The sequence below is a fragment of the Gamsiella multidivaricata genome (genome assembly GCF_025024155.1).
Source record: "Gamsiella multidivaricata strain RSA 2152 chromosome Unknown BC939scaffold_123, whole genome shotgun sequence".
Classification (NCBI taxonomy): domain Eukaryota; kingdom Fungi; phylum Mortierellomycota; class Mortierellomycetes; order Mortierellales; family Mortierellaceae; genus Gamsiella; species Gamsiella multidivaricata.
Window position 1 is genome coordinate 1 of NW_026251831.1, and position 15,601 is coordinate 15,601.

General features: G+C 48.9%; 6 protein-coding genes across 6 annotated transcripts; 2 read left to right on the forward strand and 4 right to left on the reverse strand.

Moving 5' to 3' along the window:
* The first annotated feature begins 1,232 nt into the window (after positions 1-1,232).
* Positions 1,233-3,023, forward strand: BC939DRAFT_468911 (uncharacterized protein). The gene is made up of 2 exons (XM_051557958.1): positions 1,233-2,649; positions 2,735-3,023. The coding sequence occupies exons 1-2, from the start codon at positions 1,261-1,263 to the stop codon at positions 2,936-2,938; spliced, it is 1,593 nt and encodes a 530-aa protein (XP_051406553.1). The 5' UTR covers positions 1,233-1,260; the 3' UTR covers positions 2,939-3,023.
* Positions 2,986-6,584, reverse strand: BC939DRAFT_42948 (uncharacterized protein). Its single transcript, XM_051553222.1, has 5 exons — positions 6,376-6,584; positions 6,017-6,279; positions 5,609-5,927; positions 4,169-5,519; positions 2,986-4,085 (listed from the first exon to the last, which is right to left on the reverse strand). The coding sequence occupies exons 1-5, from the start codon at positions 6,478-6,480 to the stop codon at positions 3,088-3,090; spliced, it is 3,036 nt and encodes a 1,011-aa protein (XP_051406554.1). The 5' UTR covers positions 6,481-6,584; the 3' UTR covers positions 2,986-3,087.
* Positions 6,585-7,293, reverse strand: BC939DRAFT_42947 (uncharacterized protein). Its single transcript, XM_051553221.1, has 2 exons — positions 6,965-7,293; positions 6,585-6,874 (listed from the first exon to the last, which is right to left on the reverse strand). Exons 1-2 carry the CDS (start codon positions 7,187-7,189, stop codon positions 6,689-6,691), a joined length of 411 nt encoding a protein of 136 aa, XP_051406555.1. The 5' UTR covers positions 7,190-7,293; the 3' UTR covers positions 6,585-6,688.
* Positions 7,294-8,512: 1,219 nt separating this feature from the next.
* BC939DRAFT_533508 (Glyoxalase/Bleomycin resistance protein/Dihydroxybiphenyl dioxygenase) lies at positions 8,513-9,328 on the forward strand. Its single transcript, XM_051561701.1, has 3 exons — positions 8,513-8,738; positions 8,845-9,055; positions 9,146-9,328. Exons 1-3 carry the CDS (start codon positions 8,582-8,584, stop codon positions 9,210-9,212), a joined length of 435 nt encoding a protein of 144 aa, XP_051406556.1. The 5' UTR covers positions 8,513-8,581; the 3' UTR covers positions 9,213-9,328.
* Positions 9,329-9,430: 102 nt separating this feature from the next.
* Positions 9,431-11,353, reverse strand: BC939DRAFT_508244 (uncharacterized protein; the record flags this gene model as incomplete). Its single annotated transcript, XM_051560975.1, has 1 exon — positions 9,431-11,353. The coding sequence occupies one exon, from the start codon at positions 11,351-11,353 to the stop codon at positions 9,431-9,433; it is 1,923 nt and encodes a 640-aa protein (XP_051406557.1).
* Positions 11,354-11,621: 268 nt separating this feature from the next.
* BC939DRAFT_497359 (glucosidase II beta subunit-like-domain-containing protein) lies at positions 11,622-14,442 on the reverse strand. Its single transcript, XM_051559720.1, has 9 exons — positions 14,143-14,442; positions 13,907-14,029; positions 13,460-13,801; positions 12,785-13,360; positions 12,599-12,697; positions 12,302-12,461; positions 12,148-12,213; positions 11,971-12,061; positions 11,622-11,872 (listed from the first exon to the last, which is right to left on the reverse strand). Exons 1-9 carry the CDS (start codon positions 14,246-14,248, stop codon positions 11,669-11,671), a joined length of 1,767 nt encoding a protein of 588 aa, XP_051406558.1. The 5' UTR covers positions 14,249-14,442; the 3' UTR covers positions 11,622-11,668.
* Positions 14,443-15,601: the final 1,159 nt, after the last annotated feature.

The following is a 15,601-nucleotide window of genomic DNA, read 5'->3' on the forward strand; positions in this document are numbered from 1 at the left end:
GCTGATCATCTCGCGTGGAGCTGGTTTGCGCCGAATTGAGTTTGGCGGGCATTTTGGGACGCGATTTGATTGGGCAAGAGTACCAGCCCAAAGAAGGATGGGCTGCAGCGTTTTTGGATAAGGATAAGAATCTGCTCTTTCGCCCACACAGCTCATCAAGCATTACCTTCCTCTTCACGCGCACAACCATCACTCCTTCTCATTTCCAAGCTGATTCGCATCCATTATGGGAGCATGCTTTGGCAAACCTGATCGCAAAAATCAGGGTTACGTCCTCGGTGGAGGTAATGCCTCTTCTAACGGAACAGCAGGAGCTCCTACAACTGCATCAGGAAAGACCCCAGCGCAACAACCACAGCATCAACAGAGTAAAGGCAACAGTCTGGACGGAGTATCGTCAGCAGCGCCAGTGAGAGTTCAAGGCGAACTATCAGCATCCGCTCTGGCAGCACAGAAGCGAGCTGAGGCTGTATGTTCTCCAATATATTATCACAGTTTCCACTAACGGCACAATACCCTCGCATTCACCACATGTACTAATCACGTCTCTGTCTTTATCAATGCTTTGTATGCTTAGGCTGAAAAGAGAGGTGTTCAACAAGGAGGCGGAAAACTTGCCAAGAAGCTGGCCAAGGAAAAGCAGCAATCTCCATACGCAATTGAACAGCCCATGCCTGAGCCAACGAATGTATGTGTCTCGCTAGTCTTGTACAGCAAAAAATGATTGTTCTTTTCATTACCCTTCCCACCTTCTCACGGTTGTTTCTTCATTAGACCCAGTGGAACTAGACGTTCAGAGCCAAACATTGCCGACTGCCATCAAGGAGAACAACGGCTTTAAAGAGCAACAGGGGCGCCTATAAACTCTTTTAGAAGGCAGGCAGCAGTATTATAATTCACCCTTGAAGCGACGGACGAACATCCAGAAATAAAGCAAGCAATTGGCATTGCTATTCGATCTATGCCGACCTGAGTCTCTTACATTTCCTACTTACGCATCGATATGGTAGGGTGGGTATGATTCATGCCACACGCTTTGCACGCTCACAGAGGGAGGCTATGCCCTGGTCATGACTATGGTGCATGGTCGAAATATGGCCTTGGAGTGCTTGAGCTCCGTCCGTGCCGTGGCTTGCTCCCTCTGCGGATTGGAAATTCTGGAGCATGATTGGCTGGAATCTGATTTCGTCAAATGATCTCCACACGAGATCGCCTTGATCTCTGCTCGGCTTCTTTTACTCCCGACATACATCCGCAACCATGTCGCGTAACCGTATATTCAAGGAAGCAGCTATCCTAGTAAGGTCAGCATCCCGTACTGCTCTCGCTCAGGCCCGTCCTGCCAGCACCGTACGTCTTCTTTCCCTCACGGCGGCAACCAGAACCACGCCTGTCGTCCACGGACCTCGACACCGATTCGCACAACACAGCATCGCTCAACGCGCCTACTCGACGTCCTTGGATCAGAGCCTCAGTCCTCTGGCCCGCTCTGTTATCGCCACAACGCGCGCCGTCCGCAACATTCTCATCTTCTCCACCTCCACCCTCACGCTCGGCTACTTTGTCTGGGCGGGCTCACACGCCTACCTCGAGCAATACAAGTGCCCTTCACCTGAGGGTGTCTCCGCACAGGTCCGGAACTGTCTCCACGGCGCGTGGGTCCGTGAAGAGATTTCGCCCGATCCGGATGTTGCGGCGATTTATCTTCAAAAGGCATTGGAATTTGCAAGGAAGGATCTCGAGGAGTTTTACAGGAAAAAGAACCATTCTCTCGAATATTCATCCCTGGAAATCGAGAAGGATAAGGCCCTGGTTGAAATTCAAAACCGGTTGGCAAGATTCTATGGCAGGATCGGACGCGATGAACAGGCAGCAACTATCTGGACCAGGCTTTGGAAATTGACTGAGAAGGAGGTTCCTCCATCATCAGACTCAGCAAAGGCAGGATCATCATCGTCGTCGTCAGGACTCGGCTTGAGATCTTTGTTCGGCGGCGCGTCTATAGGTCGTCCATTGATCACGAAACAGGATGGCGTGCCCTTCGCAAAGAGCGCGGCGAATTGCTGGATGCGCATGGGCGAATACGATCTTGCAGAAGAAGCCCTGAGCTGGACATTGAGCACAATCACCACAGCCGCCAATGCTGATGCGACAGGAAGCACGTCCGATTCCATCGAAGAGGTGGGCTTGCTTTCAACATTGGGCGCCTTGTACGTCCGTCAAAGGAAATCCGACTATGCCTTGTCGCTTTTTGTCAAGGCCCTACAGTTGGTTCAGCACCATCGTGCGGTCTCAGAGCAGAGTAACACGGAGAAAGATATGTGGTATTGTCGCGAGGCCATTCTGACCAACAGCATCGGAGAGACGCTTTACGGTGCCACCACCGCTGCAAGGTCAAAACTACCAATGGAAACTGCGGAGCAAAAGAAACCATCGTCCTGGAAGTTTTGGTCCTCTTCAAGCTCCTCTACGACAGGAGGATCAGGATCAGCTGCTGCATTCAAGACAGCGGAGCAGACAAAGAAGGAGGAAGAGGCCCTGGGCTGGATGCAAAAGGCAGTCGCGATGGCCAAGGAGAAGAGTGGTCAACACCGTGATTGTGACGAGTGCGCGGCATTGGGTCTCAACAACCTGGGGCTGATTAACGAGGTAAGACATCTGTTTTCCGCAAGCGCCTTTGGATGTCATTTTAATCAAGAACGGATCATATTAATATCTGGCACTCTTTCGATAGATGGAGGGTAAAACAGACGTGGCGCTGCAGCAGTTCAGGGAAGCAGTTTTGCATGCTACCATGGCCAACGATTTTGTCGGATTGGAGGACTATAACAAGAACACTGCACGGCTGACAGACAGGATCGCCTCGACCTCGGAAGAGCAAGCAACTGTGCCAGCATCATTATCAACCACATCATCACCAACAACAGCATCAGCATAAATCATACACAGCACGGCATCTCTTGATTCAAATAAAAGGGATTCATTCTGACGTTTGAATAAAGTATTATTTTATTAGTCAAAAGCAAATCACTGTAAGCGAACAAACTGCTTCAATTTGCGGAGGGTATGATGTTCTCTTTGCCGGCTCTAGTCCCAATCGTTGCCCCAGCCATCCTCCTCTAATGCCGCCTCATCCACTTGTACTGCCAATGAGGGAGTCGTCTTTGGCAAAGCTGGTGCTGTTGTTGGGGCAAGAGCTGGAGAGATAGCGAGTGTCTTGCCATGACCGACGCCATTGCTACCGTTGCTGCCATTAATACTGCCGTTGCTTGCCGTTCTCAAAAGTGGTGAGGGGACACGCTGGGGCATTTCTACAGGACTTGATCTTCGGCTTTGAGAGCCTGCGGAGCTCGGAGACATCGATCCTCCAGGAACTGGTGCGACTGCTGGTCTGATTGTTGCTGAATCTGCGGCTGATCTCGCAGGTGCTGAGGTTACGGCACTCGTAGTGGCCGTGACGCTACCATGGAGTGTCCTCGTAGTCGAAATAGTTCCTGTAGAGCTCGATAGTGTCTTGGAAGACGACGACAACATGGATATAGATGTTGAGGATTTCAAAGGACCAGCGCCAACCGATGTGCCACCAACATACACCGGCGCTTTATATGATACTTCCAGGTCCTTGAACAGATCATCGTCCTCTGCAGCCGCAGCAGCACCAAGCTGGTTTGCGAGCGCACCCATATCGAGGTTCTCATCCGAATCCCAACCATCCTTTTCTTCTGTTGGACCTTCGGGTAGTCGGATCATGCTGCGACCAGAAAGCGGCTTCGGTGCCGCTGTAGAGTTCGAGGAAGCCGTTATTGCTGCTGATACCGATACGGATGCTGATGACGGTGCTGACACTGGCGCTGCTTTAACGGCTCCCAGCTTCAGTCCATTGGATGAAGGTTTCTTATTGATCTGCTTCTCCGCCAGTTGCTGTCGCCTGGCCTCACGCTTAGCCTGCATCTCCTGCTGCTTTTGATCGCGCTTCTGGCGCAGCTGCTCCTGCTTCTCTGCCTTTTCCATCTCACGCTTCAGAAGTGTTGCTTCGTCTTCCACATGATGCTCCACTGCTGGTGAGGAGGTTTGGTTTGCAGGACCTAGCATATAGATAGACAGTCACCGCGATTAGAATAACAGTACCCTGAAGTGACAAATAGGAAGAAAAGAATATGATACTTACTGTTCAAGGAAGTCGAATCCTCGGCGTCCCAGTCGTCGCCCTCATCATCACCGGCATCATCCCATCCAAACGCCGTCGAGTTATCAGCAATGCTGGGATTGATATCCACACCTCGCGGTATACTGCTCGTTTTAGAAGGTGGACGTTGCTCGACTGGAAGTTGACGCACCTTCATTTCGGCTTTTGCAGCCTCCAACGCCTTCATTAGCTCAAGCTCATCTGCTGCCTGTGTGTCCTCTTGCGTGACTTCCTCAGCATGATGGTCGATAGGGTCGTCAAGAGCAGTACCTGATTCCTGTATAAGTTCCTCGCGAGGGTCGTAAAACTGTGTTGGTTTATCCATTGCCTTGCTCAAGTGCGAGTCCAATCCAGGTGTGCTAACAAGGGTATCCCGGCTCGTCGAATCAGCCGAAAATGACCCTGCCCGTGTCAATGAGGGGGTTAGCAAAGACGGAGTCTTGAGTGATCCCTGCTCCGAGAACATGAAAGAATCCTGTGAGACGATCGATGAGCGTCTACTCGACTGCAGATCCGCACTCAAGTTGCCGCCCTTCACATCAACCCCGTTGTAGCTCCTCATTGAGCTGCTAGAATGGCTCCTCTCCCCTGTAAATATGGACCTTGAGAAGATAGGTCGCCTTGGTGGCAAGAGCGACTGTTGCTTTTCGCAATACTGACGGATCCTTGAGACGTGAACTGAGTGAGCTGATGAAGGCGAAGGTGCAGGTGGCATTGGCGTGGAAGATCCTTCTGTATTGGTTTTATTAGCATCGCTTTCAGCAAGATGCTGTTGATCCTGTTGCTCAACCGCTAGATCTGGCTGAGATACCAACGTGATTGCCTGGTGCGCCACCGTCGAGATGGCATTTGCGGCAGCTTCGCGGACCTGCAAATCATCGTCAAGTAAAAATTGTGGAAGAAACTTCAGTAGACCGCTGATGCAGAATAATCCGCTGGTGCAATGCTTGGTGAACGATTTCGAGATGAGTTCCACCCGCTCGCTGACAGGCGTAATCTTGAGAACGGAGACGAGGGCGATGGTGAGAGGTGCGCTTATATCCTTGACAGCTGGGTGATTGTACAGGCCAAGGGTGTAAATCGAGGACCACATGCCCATGATGACCTCGACTACCTGCACCTTTGATTCCTGTGTACAATCCTCCGAGATCCAGAAGGCCATGATTTGAGGAATCAGTGTCTGCTCATATAGCGTCTTGATGGAGATTTTTTGTTTGCTCATGTCCGTATCCCCAAGAGTTGTCACCAAAAGTGCGTAAGGGATCGCGGTGGCCAGGCCGCAGAGCGATGCCAGGTACACTTTGGGATCCGCATCCTGAAGTCCTGACAAAATCTAATAATGCAAGCACTAATAGTTAGCATAACATGTCCATTGATGAGTTCAAACGCTCTCTTCATGGCATAAGGGTCAATCCTACATACCTCTGGCATAATGATCTGTACGAGAACTTCAGATCCGCCTTCGCCCAAAACAACAGCCTTCAAGTACACCTCAAATAGACGGAAAATGGTCATGCGAATGTCAGCTTGTCGATATGTCCAGAGTTTGATCATGAATGGCAGTACTTGGGACTGGTACACCTCTTCAGAAATGAGCGGCTGAGGCGGCTGCGGGGTGAACAGATTCCTGTATAATTTGTCGAATCCCTCCGCTGCAAAGAACTCCTGCGTTAAAAGCTGCGGAAGGACGAGCTTCTCCATGATGGATGGTGCCAACATATGAAGCTTTGGCATAATGGTCCTAAGGAATAAAAGGAAGGCCTCATGATATCAGCAAGGCTGTATTTTCTGTCATTCTTCAAGTACGAGCAAAAAAAAGAGTGTACGTACTGGCTCCATTCCGCATTCTGGCCCTTTTCCAACCCCTTGAGTCGGCAGTAGCGGACGACAGAGACAGAGTTGTTGCGGATAAAAATATCGGACTCGAGGATGACATCGCCAGGCGGCCGTTTCCGAGGATCAACGTTGAGCATACGTTCCAGCGGAAGGGCACTCGGTTTAATATGAAGTAGCCCATACTGGATGAGTGTTTCGACCAGCTTCCCATACTGCCATATATCCACGGCATGGGCAGTATCCATGTCCTTTGAGCTCTAGAAGTGCGTGGAGGAAAACCAAGGTCAACACAGGTATCATCATTGACAGGTCAAATAAAGTGCATTGTCATAAGTTCCATAGGGTATCCATACCATTTTCGATGACTGTCCCTGGTATTCTGGCGGCACCAATTCCTTTGATAGGAGCGATGTGAGTCCCGTCTCCATGGATTCCGCTGCCGTTCCTGTGAGCTCCATGCCGCCAAGGACCCATCGGCCGTTCGAGACAAAAATAGAGCCCAATTGTACATTGTTGTGCGAGACATGGCATTGAGAATGCAAGAAATGGAGCGCGACCTATTGGTATCCATAAAGAGGAGGAGATCATGGTCAGCGGTAAATCATAGATCGTGGCAATTGCCCACAAGCAATAGCCAGGCAAGGCTAGCTCGTCCTTGTAGATATGTCACAATGAGATGCAATTTCGTACCATAATATCGTAAAGACCCACAAGGATCTCATCCTCGGTAATCTCCTCGAGATACTCGAGCGTCAAGGGTATGACTTGCTCTGTGATGAGGTGAACTCCCGCTGAATCTGTCTTGCAGTCGATAAACCTCAGTACGGACGGGTGTCGGATCGTCTTTAGTTTCTAGTGAATGACAGTGTCGGGAGAAAGGATCAGCAACATGACAAGGGATTCAGTTAAGGTTGCAGAGACAAGAACTGCTGCCTATCTCACCTTGATCGCCTTCGGCAAGAACTCCTGCTTATTATCGAACACAAACTGGGATGGGTCATAGGTGAACGCTGAGACGGGTCGCTTGCCATAGAAAGCTTCCCGCAACGTATAGACCGGTGTGGCCTGGAGAGACTGTGTGCCAGGGGCAAAGACCAGCTTTGCCCTGGAAGAAACCTCGCCAACACCAGAGGCACTTCCTTGAATCTTGCTTTCTGCTGCACCCATCTTTTTCGGACTGGTCTGATCGCTTCAAGGTTGGTGGGTTCTGATCTATTCTACGAACCGTCTTGATGCAATGGGAGGGGGGAGGGGGGGGGGTACTTGTAAGCTGATGAGGCGCCCAGGTGAAGAATCGGGAGCGGGTGCCGAGTGTGGGAGAAGCCAGTTGCCAAGTGAGCAGAAAGGAGCGATCTTTTCTGGTGTTGTCAAGGAAGATGAAAGAGGAGAGAAAGTCTGTTTGCACAGTCGTTGGATGGAATAGTCAAAGGGCAAGTGATGAGGTCGAAAGGGGAAACTTAAAGATCTTTCTGTGCACTCGCAAAAAATTCATAGCGAAAACGGGCTTTAACCAAAGACATGCAGCCTCTTGCGCTTAAGGTCGCACCACTCACTGTGCTGACATGTTCATGTTTGTTCAAATCGCCGCTGAGCATCGGCAAGTTCTTGTGAAGCTTCCCTAGGGGCTCGACGAGAAGGATTGACACTCATCTATGATACCTGCGAGCATGACAAGTTTGGCTTACATTACAAAAATTACACCATCCAACGTAACACCGACCTACGCGCCTTTCTGGTGGTTGTGGAAGGGTGATTTGGAATGTTTACTCTTGAAGAAGTACCCATGCCATGTTGAAAGCGTGATGACCCGTTTGACAATAGCCTGCACGATATGTCTGTGCCATAAAGATGGCTGATCAAGCTCATCTATATCGAGTCTGATACAGCACACGCAGCTCGACTATTAAAACTTACCTTGGGTTTGGTCGTAGTCGCGTCGGCCCCCATGTTCCGACGTGTCATACCATACTGACCTCGTTTGGAGAACACTCGTACAACAACGCGCGCCTTGCATCTCAGATCAAAGACGGAAAAGGCATGCGCAAGCTTCTTGAGTCTATAAGAACACGCCGAGGCTCTCACTTACTTCCTGCTGTGAACTTCAGTGACAATAACTGGTATACACTTTCTGATGTCGCTTGTTGGGTCCGGTCCATGGAAATGCTAGAATAGACTTGTATAATCCAAAGAGCCGCTGAAGAGGTAGTGGCGGCATTGTCGAGCGAGACATGACTGTACGCCATTGTCAAGCAACGCTAACGACCCTTGCTCGCTGAACTGACGCCATTTGGCCATTTGCGCAGTGCATTTGCTTTTGTTTGGTCCAAGGGTAGTGTAATGCATCAACGACTTTCAACTTCTGTGCAACATAGATACAAACCGACGCGTCTAAGTCGAACAGAGGATTAGTGGCAAGTGGATTCAAACCAAGTACTGATGATAACTTTTGGTATAAAAATACTCCTGCCTCTCACGTTCCTCAACTGGAATCCCCATTCCTCTCTTCTACATTCACAACTCCTTCCCTTCCTCTTGCAACTAACAGACAACCAGGCCACCATGACCCAGACAGGCTCCATCAATCATATCTCTCTTTCCTCTTCAGATTATGAGCAGAGCAAGAAGTTCTACGGCTTTCTCTTGGTCGACCTCTTGGGGTACAAGATGGTGGCTGAAACTCCTCACTTCACCATGTGGGCCCATCCCTCTGGCGTTGGTATGAAGATATTCTCTCGCTTATCGCGTGTGCGGACTTCAAATATGGTCACCATCCTCCATTGTCGCTGACTCTCATTTTGTTAACCTCGCTTACTGTGAATTAGGCATCTGCGTCAGTCCTGGTAGCAAGGAGCCTCACCACAAGACTACCCCTGGCCTGAATCATTTGGCATTCAACACCGCGACTCACGAACTCATCGACGAGTTCTATAACAAGATCGTCCAGTTCCAGGAGGCAAACAAGTCCACCATCAGTGCCAGTGCCATCCTGGATAAGCCTGCTCTGTACCCTCAGTACTCTGAGGGCTACTACGCGTAAGTCGACCAAGTGAAATGGAGTAATGGGAATCAGAAGGAAAATACTAAGCATCTTTATCTTTGTTCGAACTTGGGTCCCTTCATTAGTGTCTTTTTCACTGACCCCGATGGTGTCAAGTTGGAGCTCGCCTTCATTCCTTCTTATGGACATTAAAAGTGCTACTTCGCTCTACGCGTGGCTTTTCTATCCAAGCTCCTTTCCCTGGAGATTATATATAGCGCATTTAGGAGCAAAGAAATAAATAAAGCCTCCAAGGAGGACAGAAAGTGCACAACGAAACACAAAGCGTTGTTTGTCGTTGTCGAAAAACGACTGAGATTGTTGACGTTGTAAACGCCTCTAAATACACCAAAAAAGTATGCGACACGGTTTTATTTACCAGGCTCTCTCTCAACCAGCTCTATGGTTCTAAACAAATTATAAAGCGACACAGCCCACTCGTCCGTCGGTCCAGGCCTCTTGTAACTCAAGCAATCGTGTCCGCCAACATGCCCATCTGGCCGCATATTTGTCATGGTCGCGACGTTCCAGTATATCCCACCAGTCGCCTCAACAATCTCCTTGGCCATCTGATTCTGTCGGTCATAGTGCGCCCAGTTCAGAGGATAGTCCAACATTTCGGCGATAGGGATATCTTGATCAAATGGCTGTGCTGGGGCCGAAAAAGTCGACCTATTGTGTACGAGCGGCGTTTTGTCACGAGCCTGGAAAGCGCGCTGATCAGAAGAATTATTTGCAAGCTGCTGTTCCTGAGCCTGTGCATTTCCATCGATTTCCACCTGGTGCCGCTTAGCCTTGTCGCTATTGAATTTATTGACCTTGGAAGGGCAATCGGGGTGTCCAACTGGGTTGTTCCGATAGATGACCAATGCCTCCGGCCTTGCCATGCGTATCTTCTTCACTGTGTCTGTCAGGTATTGCATGAACTGCTTGTCTGGCATAGTTTGATGAATAGCGCCCAAAATGACCGTGTCCTTGAGCTTCATATCTCGCAACCAGGCCATTTCCACCGGATCCTGGATCTTCGTCTCATTAAGCCGGCTCTTGTGCGGCCTTATGGGAGACAACAAGTCGTTCCTAACAAACTTGAGATGAACATTGTTTGGCAGTGGGCAGAGCGGGTGTCCAGCGCCGAAATGGCAGGTCAGGTCACCGTAGCAGACCTGTGGAGTGTCAAACATGTTGTACATAATCGAATCGTGCAGTTGCCAGTGAATTAGGTCGCCAACGAGTACAATATGCCTGGGACCCAGGGTCCTGCAAAAGTCATCAGGATGGATTCTGTTCGCGTGCCATCCTCTGCCGGTTGCGCCTGCAGATGTTGAGACTGAGTTGACTATGGGTTTCCAATGATACTTGCCCGCCTCTGGGAAGGGTGGTCGATTGATCGCGACATCTCGATCTCGCTCGTTCTTCTTCTTCTTGTTCCACCCCGTCGCGCCTCCAAACTCGGGGTAGTCCCTATAGGGTTCGTAGACCCATCGACCCTGATTTAAGGCTTGGTCCATTAGTTGGCGGAACCGTCTCGTCTTTCCTACCGTGTCCAACTTTGTACCAGGGATTCTTTCCTCAAAAAACTGGTACTCCTCCGGCATCTTTGTGAGAACAAAATCGCGTGCTGTCTTGATAGCGGTCTGCATCAAGGTCGCATACATCTGAACGGTTTTGATGTCGGTAAGTTTTGCTAACTTGCGTTGCATAGCGAGTTTGCTGCTGAGGTTTACCAGGATTTCTTTTTGTTGAGATTGTTGCATTTCGCGCAGAAGCTGCAGTTGTTGTGATATCGGCGATGAAGAAGCATCCTGATCCTGATCGTCATCCTGGCTTTGGCGTCGGTCGTGAAGCAATGTATGAATAGAATAGAGTACTGGGTTCTGCTGTCTCTCTTGGAATGCCGGATGTGTGGGGACCGAAAACGAGGCTTCAACTTCATCCACGTTCTGAAAGAACGCTTTCCGTCTGTAGTCCTTTGGATTACTTGCATCGGAAGCGGTCGATTTTCCATCTCCTGCCACCTGGCCTTGTCTAACAGAAAAATCCTGCTGGCGTTGTTGCTCCTCCTCGTTGCGTGACAACAATCCCTTCTGGTACATACCCTCTTCCTGGGCATGTCTCATCACATAGTACGGGATAATGCAGCCCATGGCGAAGTACAAGATCACCAGAGCCCGGAATCGAAATTTAGTCGTCCGCCGTCGCCCAAACATCCGAAAGGTGCCCCCGCTACTCCCGCCAGCGCTATGCGAAAAGTAAGGCGAGGTTCCTGAAAGAGGCCGCCCACTGATCGATACCATGGTATCTATATGCTGCTACTGCCTCTTGGTTTGAATCAAAAAGGCTGCGCCCGTGCAAATGAGGCGAATATGAAAGGCGTTTGGTAGGGGTGGAGAAGAGTGAAAGGTGTGAAATTAACAGGAAGGGCCAAGATGGAGAAAGTGTCTCCGGGAAAGAAGAATAGAAACAATTTTCTCCTATTTTTTTGGCACATTCCACGACATAATAAGGAGTAAGCAAGTTCTCCTTGAAAGTCCTTGTTTTTTGACCGCATTCAAATACCAATACATCGCAACTTGGTTTTATTTCATAGGCAATCTGGATCTGTATGTTGACTACAACTCATCGTGCTTCTTTTTCGTCTCACCCTTAGAAACAACGCTAGGCATGTGCACCTCGGGAACGACATCCTGATCTCCTAGCATCTCCGTATTCGACAGGCGACATACAGCAGGCGTCCTGAACTTAAATAGATATTCGCACCTATTTGATTCGGATATGGACACAATCTCGTTCACCGCCCCACAACTCATCACAACCTAGAAAAAAAAAAAAAAAAAAAAAAAAGAGAATGCTGTGTCAGCACGCTTTCCTATACATCAAGTCGTATATAGTGCATTGAGAGGATCTTTGTTACATTGACAGAGCGCTCAGGCCCGTTCCAGCACCTGAGACCGCCGGTGTACAACTGTGTATCGTAGTTGTTACCGACCCAAGACGAGAATGTGCTACAAAAAACCATTAAGCAGCGAGCAGGTTAGAGCCACTATAGATGTCACTCTTGGTGTTGAACAAGAACGCCATGGATTCCTACCCAAGGGAAGTGTCCCCGTTTGATTTTTGCGTTGCACTGCCAAACAGGCATAGCGAGTACGTGTATCTAGGATGGCACAAGTAAGCAATTTGCGAACGATTAGAGCCACTTTCGCGGTTTGGTTCATAAATCAATTGTGCGTACCACGACTTACTCTATATCCTTGTACTCGAAGCATTGGTCCACGAGCTGAGCAAAGGTCTCGTCCTTTCCGAAGTCCATCTCGAGCTTGCGTTCGATAGCCTTAATCTCTTCCTCAATCTTTCTCTCTTCCTCAGACGCCTTGTTGTATGCTTCTTGGATACGCTCCGTCTCTATGGTTTGACACGATAAACAATGGCGACATCAGTTTTATATTCCGTACTAGGCGTTTCAGTATATATCAGCTTTGCATTCCGTATTAGACATCTCATTATATATCCTAGACCTGATGACAAGCACAAAGCTGTACCTGACTTGGATTCATAGAACAAAAATCCGAGGCCAACGCTTTTGGCAATGTTTCGAGCACGTCCATATATAGCGCCCAAGGTTTCCTTGCTTTCTTTGCCTATCGTTTTCATAAAGCGTAGGTTTAGCATGGCGTGTTCGTGACCGACAGCTCGAGAAAAAGTCGAGGAAAAATGAACCCCTATACCTTGATCTTCGAAGTTCGGCAATACTTCTTCTGGAATCTCGATGAGCTTCTCTCCAACGAACTCGTCCAAATCATTATCCCATTGTGGGGCAAACTCTTCGAAAGCTTTGATGGCTTTCAAAACCGCCTCGTCGTTGTACTCCGTGTTGTAGGTCTCCTTCATCGTCTTGATCAAATGGAACATCCTTCCAATCTCCTTTCGCGCGTAGTATGTTTCACTCTGCAGCGCCATCAAGCGTTGTTTCGCAGACAGCTCCTTGTTTTCATCCTTCTTTCTCTCCTTCCTCTCCTCCTCCCTCTGTGCTGCATCTGCGGCAGCCTGCTTGAGTTCCTCAAGGTATTCGTCAAATCCAGAAATAGTGTCCTTAACTGCGAGATCATGATAATTCTTATTGTGATTCTCCTTCAGCTCTTCCAGGGTAGTGCGGAGCAAATTCTTGGCTTCAATCGCACGGACAAGTCTCTGGCTTTGCTGCTCGATCAGTGGTGCCAATTGGATTTCTCGTGCCTTCTTGCGCTCGGCCTTTGTGCTTTCCAAATATTCCTGCTGCTTTACTTTCACGCTGTCCAGTTCGGCTGTTTATCCATTTTGAAAATAAGGACAGTTTTTGTAAGTTTGCTCCGCGCTCGATATCTCTTGGGTGTTGAATCACGTACTGTAATGACGATTGTTACCTTTTGTATCTGCTGCCTTTTGCCTGATCTGTGTCGCCTTGACCTGTACTTTCTCTAATTGCTCTTGGAGCCGTTTTTTGGCATCCTTACCATACGCGATATAGCCCTTTCTGATGTCGCTTCCTTCCCTCTCGATCTTGCGGATCCTCTCTCGCTCCTTCTTGGCCTCTGTGCCAACTTCTTCGCATATATTGGGGCAGTGCGTGTTTCCATCGTATTCATCCGTCCCGTCGCAGCATTCCGGGTCGCAAACGCCATCGTTCACTCGGGAACTTATGAGGTACGCTGGGATATGCCCAGCATTTTCGCAGTAAAAGTATGAGTTCCCGCACGCCGAGGTTCCTATTACAATGGCGAGGGATAGTCAACATCAGCGTCAGTATCCTGTCTATTGTTTGGCATCATACCTTTTTGGAGTTCCTAAAGCGTCAAAAAGGCGTTACGTACCTGGCTCATCCGATCCATCGAGACAGTCGCAGTAGTCGTCATTGATAGCTGTAAAAGGTACCACCTTTGTTCCATCAAAGCACTGCCAATTTCCAGCGCTGTCCGGGGTATACAACTTGGATCCTAGTTGAAAAAAGCAAGAAAGCAGGAGAAGCAATTCAGTTTTCTCGAATTCATTCGAGTCTATCCTAGACTCAACTATAGTTTAAGCTCTTCGATAATAGACCACCACCTACTCGATGGAGCTACACCTCGGGGTCCCCTGGTATCATGGACGTTGGCCTGCGCCAAGTCAAGTGCCAGGGTGACCAAGATTGGAACGCACAGAATACGGGCTTTCATGGCGCACAAAAGGAGTGGAGGGTTGAACTTGTTTCTTTTTATGCAATAAACACGATTGCCTTCAGAGTTTGAGGAATCCAGAGTCGCGTCCTGATTCGAAGCTGTTCGAAAGGCTGATGAGGATCTGTTGATCAGTGCATCCCTCGATTTTGACCAATAAGAGACGAAACGCAAGGTTTGATCTGATTGGCTATCTCAAACTCGGGGACGCGCCCTCAGATACACGCCTGTCTTGAATGCTTCACATCGCGCTGCAGGCCACACAGTAGCATGAGGACCTGGTTCTTTTTGCACGTTTGGACAACTGGCCGACCAAGTGCTGATCCGTCGAGGATCTGATGCTAAACTCGTGTCTCGATTGCCACGTTTTTTCATGTATCTTGGAGTGTTGATCGAACGGCGATTGGTTCCAGCCAAATCATTCAAGATAACTCTGGTAGGTATCTCGAACACAACACATGGCCATGTATGTACGTACTACAAAGGTACAGAATGACAGTTTTTGAGCAAAACTAAATGTAACGGAGAAAAAATAAATAAATTCTTTGGCGACTTTGGCCGCATGCACTGGTCTGCAACACATCGTTGTGAAGAGGAGAAGCAGCGATTACATTAAGAAAACTCTTCAACATCTATGCCCTGCTCCAGATGGCGGAGCGCTATCAAACCTAAGCAGCAGCGCATGGCTACGCTCATCGAGGATGGCTAGCCTCTGGTCAACGGAGCAAAACAAAGAGATTTGATCATGGGAACAGCTTGAGGCGATTCGGTCATTGTTGACTTTGTGCATTTACCTTCGTGAATAAAGTTGGAAATATATGGAGTGAACGCAAACGATCGGCAGATCAATAGATGTAGAGTAGATACTAGCAGACCATGACTGTTAGCACAGATTGTGGCCGAATCTGTGTTTGCCAAATAACGCCTGATCCCTTATTGCGTTCTCTCAGCGGAATGGTGACAAAAAGACAATGCACATACCTCCCCTGGTCTGCAGACATTTCAGTGCACAAACATCAATGTTCAAGGCAGAAGGAGCCCAATTGTACGATGGATACGTGTCGTCGCATTCTCTCTGAGAGGCTTTGGATGAAAAAAGAAAGAAAAGAAAAGAAAACAAATGAGAGGCGCAATGCAGCATCTACACTTCATGCAAGGCAAAGCAAGGCAGACCAAGAAGGAATTATTTTAGTGCGGCATGCACTGAGAGCAATGGAGTGACTAGAACCCATGCTGTCTGGTGGGAGCGGATGCAGATGTATGAACAGAATGTGCATTTGAGCAGCGCTCTCATCTTTTGTCCGTCATATTCAAGATGTAGTAGAGAGAGTAGGGTTCATCATCATAGTGGAT

Bases quoted from the DNA above. Each gene is read 5' to 3' on its own strand.
- BC939DRAFT_468911 (XM_051557958.1), top strand. From the start codon at position 1,261: ATGTCGCGTAACCGTATATTCAAGGAAGCAGCTATCCTAGTAAGGTCA. The intron at 2,650-2,734 runs GTAAGACATCTG...CTCTTTCGATAG, and splicing joins ACCTGGGGCTGATTAACGAG to ATGGAGGGTAAAACAGACGT.
- BC939DRAFT_533508 (XM_051561701.1), top strand. From the start codon at position 8,582: ATGACCCAGACAGGCTCCATCAATCATATCTCTCTTTCCTCTTCAGAT. The intron at 8,739-8,844 runs GTATGAAGATAT...ACTGTGAATTAG, and splicing joins GGCCCATCCCTCTGGCGTTG to GCATCTGCGTCAGTCCTGGT. The intron at 9,056-9,145 runs GTAAGTCGACCA...TCCCTTCATTAG, and splicing joins TACTCTGAGGGCTACTACGC to TGTCTTTTTCACTGACCCCG.
- BC939DRAFT_497359 (XM_051559720.1), bottom strand. From the start codon at position 14,248: ATGAAAGCCCGTATTCTGTGCGTTCCAATCTTGGTCACCCTGGCACTT. The intron at 12,698-12,784 runs GTATAGGGGTTC...TGAAAACGATAG, and splicing joins GCCGAACTTCGAAGATCAAG to GCAAAGAAAGCAAGGAAACC. The intron at 12,462-12,598 runs GTACAGCTTTGT...GTCAAACCATAG, and splicing joins GTTCTATGAATCCAAGTCAG to AGACGGAGCGTATCCAAGAA.
- BC939DRAFT_42948 (XM_051553222.1), bottom strand. From the start codon at position 6,480: ATGGAGCTCACAGGAACGGCAGCGGAATCCATGGAGACGGGACTCACA. The intron at 6,280-6,375 runs GTATGGATACCC...ACGCACTTCTAG, and splicing joins AGGGACAGTCATCGAAAATG to AGCTCAAAGGACATGGATAC. The intron at 5,520-5,608 runs GTATGTAGGATT...TTGCATTATTAG, and splicing joins TACAGATCATTATGCCAGAG to ATTTTGTCAGGACTTCAGGA.
- BC939DRAFT_42947 (XM_051553221.1), bottom strand. From the start codon at position 7,189: ATGGGTGCAGCAGAAAGCAAGATTCAAGGAAGTGCCTCTGGTGTTGGC. The intron at 6,875-6,964 runs GTGAGATAGGCA...GTCATTCACTAG, and splicing joins TCTTGCCGAAGGCGATCAAG to AAACTAAAGACGATCCGACA.